Here is a 1522-nt window from a genome sequence, read left to right on the forward strand (position 1 = left end):
CCTAGTCAGGTCTGGATTGTACCCTACCCAAGTGATTATCTGCCCTGGAACCATTCCAGTGGAGATTCAGAGTGGTGGCATGACTTGCCTCCAGGAGGTCTTTAGATCCACCCCCCTCCCCCAGATTGGGCAAGACATCTTAGTGGCATCCTGCGACTTGTATCCTTAATATCTGCCCACAGGTGACGGATGGGTCATCGGTGGCACTAGTACCCAAGCAGACGTCTGCCTACAACATCTCCAACTCCTCCACCTTCACTAATTCCCTCAGCAGATATGGTGAGGGACCTGCAGGGTTGCCAGCAGGTGGTGGGTGGGCAGTGGACCTGGATGGGATGCCATTCCTAGTGCTCTGCCAGTGTGTTGGATGCCAGGACTAAGGGGGACATGTGGCTCTTGGCCTTCCCTTTGGTTCTGAAGCAATGCCTGTCCCCATAGCCGATAAACAAGGGACCTCATGCTGCTCATGTGACCACAGTGGCCATCCCCAACATACCTAGCAGGAGCCTTGGTGCCCTCTGAAGGAAAACTGGCTGGGGTAGGGCAGGGTCTGGCCATGGGTGAAGGACACAGCCCTGCCAGCTAACAGGCTATTCCTGCAGAGAGCATGCTGCGTACAGCCAGTAGCCCCGACAGCCTACGCTCACGAACACCCATGATCACGCCAGACCTGGAAAGTGGAACAAAACTGTGGCACCTGGTGAAGAACCACGACCACCTGGACCAACGTGAAGGCGACCGTGGCAGCAAGATGGTCTCTGAGATCTACCTGACAAGGCTGCTGGCTACCAAGGTAGGTGTATGGGAAGATGCCCAGAATGCATGGCCAAGTCCAGAGTTCCTACAGACCTGTCCAGGAGGTTGATGCCTTGGGCAGCCCTCAAGCTCACTACTTGCCCTGCAGGGAACACTACAAAAGTTCGTGGATGACCTGTTTGAGACCATCTTCAGCACAGCGCACCGTGGCTCAGCCCTGCCTCTGGCCATCAAGTACATGTTTGACTTCTTAGATGAGCAGGCCGACAAGCACCAGATCCATGACTCAGATGTGCGCCATACCTGGAAGAGCAATTGGTGTGACTAGCATAGGGGTGGGACTGCCAGGGCCCGGGCCTTACAGTGCCAGGATCACCCTGGACATTCCCAGTTTTCAGCCCTGGATCCTGCCACAACCCCACTACTCTAGCCTATAGGAATTCCCTGGGTGAGGGGCTGCCATGTAAGAAACAGAGTTTGGTGGGCCAGAGCCAATTGATAGCATAGAGGAAGTGATATCCATAGCACAAACCTGTGCTCAGTGCTATGAAATGCTAGCACCTGGGGATAGAGATGGCTCTAAAAGGTCTCTCTCTGAGGTCACATGGTAGTAAATGTGGAGCTGTGTATTGCAAGTGAGAATTCAGGCCACCCAGACCCCAGTGGGCTCACTCCAGTGCTTCCTGTTACTCCTGTGTGCCCAGCCCTGACCTGCCTTCTCCCAGAATAGACCACCTGTTCTTGTGGACCAGCCCTAGGTGCCTGT

General features: G+C 54.9%; 1 protein-coding gene across 1 annotated transcript; it reads left to right on the forward strand.

Moving 5' to 3' along the window:
- Positions 1-599: 599 nt before the first annotated feature.
- Positions 600-1074, forward strand: LOC114636177 (plexin-A1-like; the record flags this gene model as incomplete). The annotated part of the gene is made up of 2 exons (XM_028784417.1): positions 600-793; positions 905-1074. Coding segments are annotated over exons 1-2 (356 nt in total), but the record flags the coding sequence as incomplete, so codon positions are not given.
- Between the last annotated feature and the right edge of the window lie 448 nt (positions 1075-1522).

This window comes from Grammomys surdaster, unplaced genomic scaffold (genome assembly GCF_004785775.1).
Source record: "Grammomys surdaster isolate TR1022 unplaced genomic scaffold, NIH_TR_1.0 122805, whole genome shotgun sequence".
Classification (NCBI taxonomy): Eukaryota; Metazoa; Chordata; class Mammalia; order Rodentia; family Muridae; genus Grammomys; species Grammomys surdaster.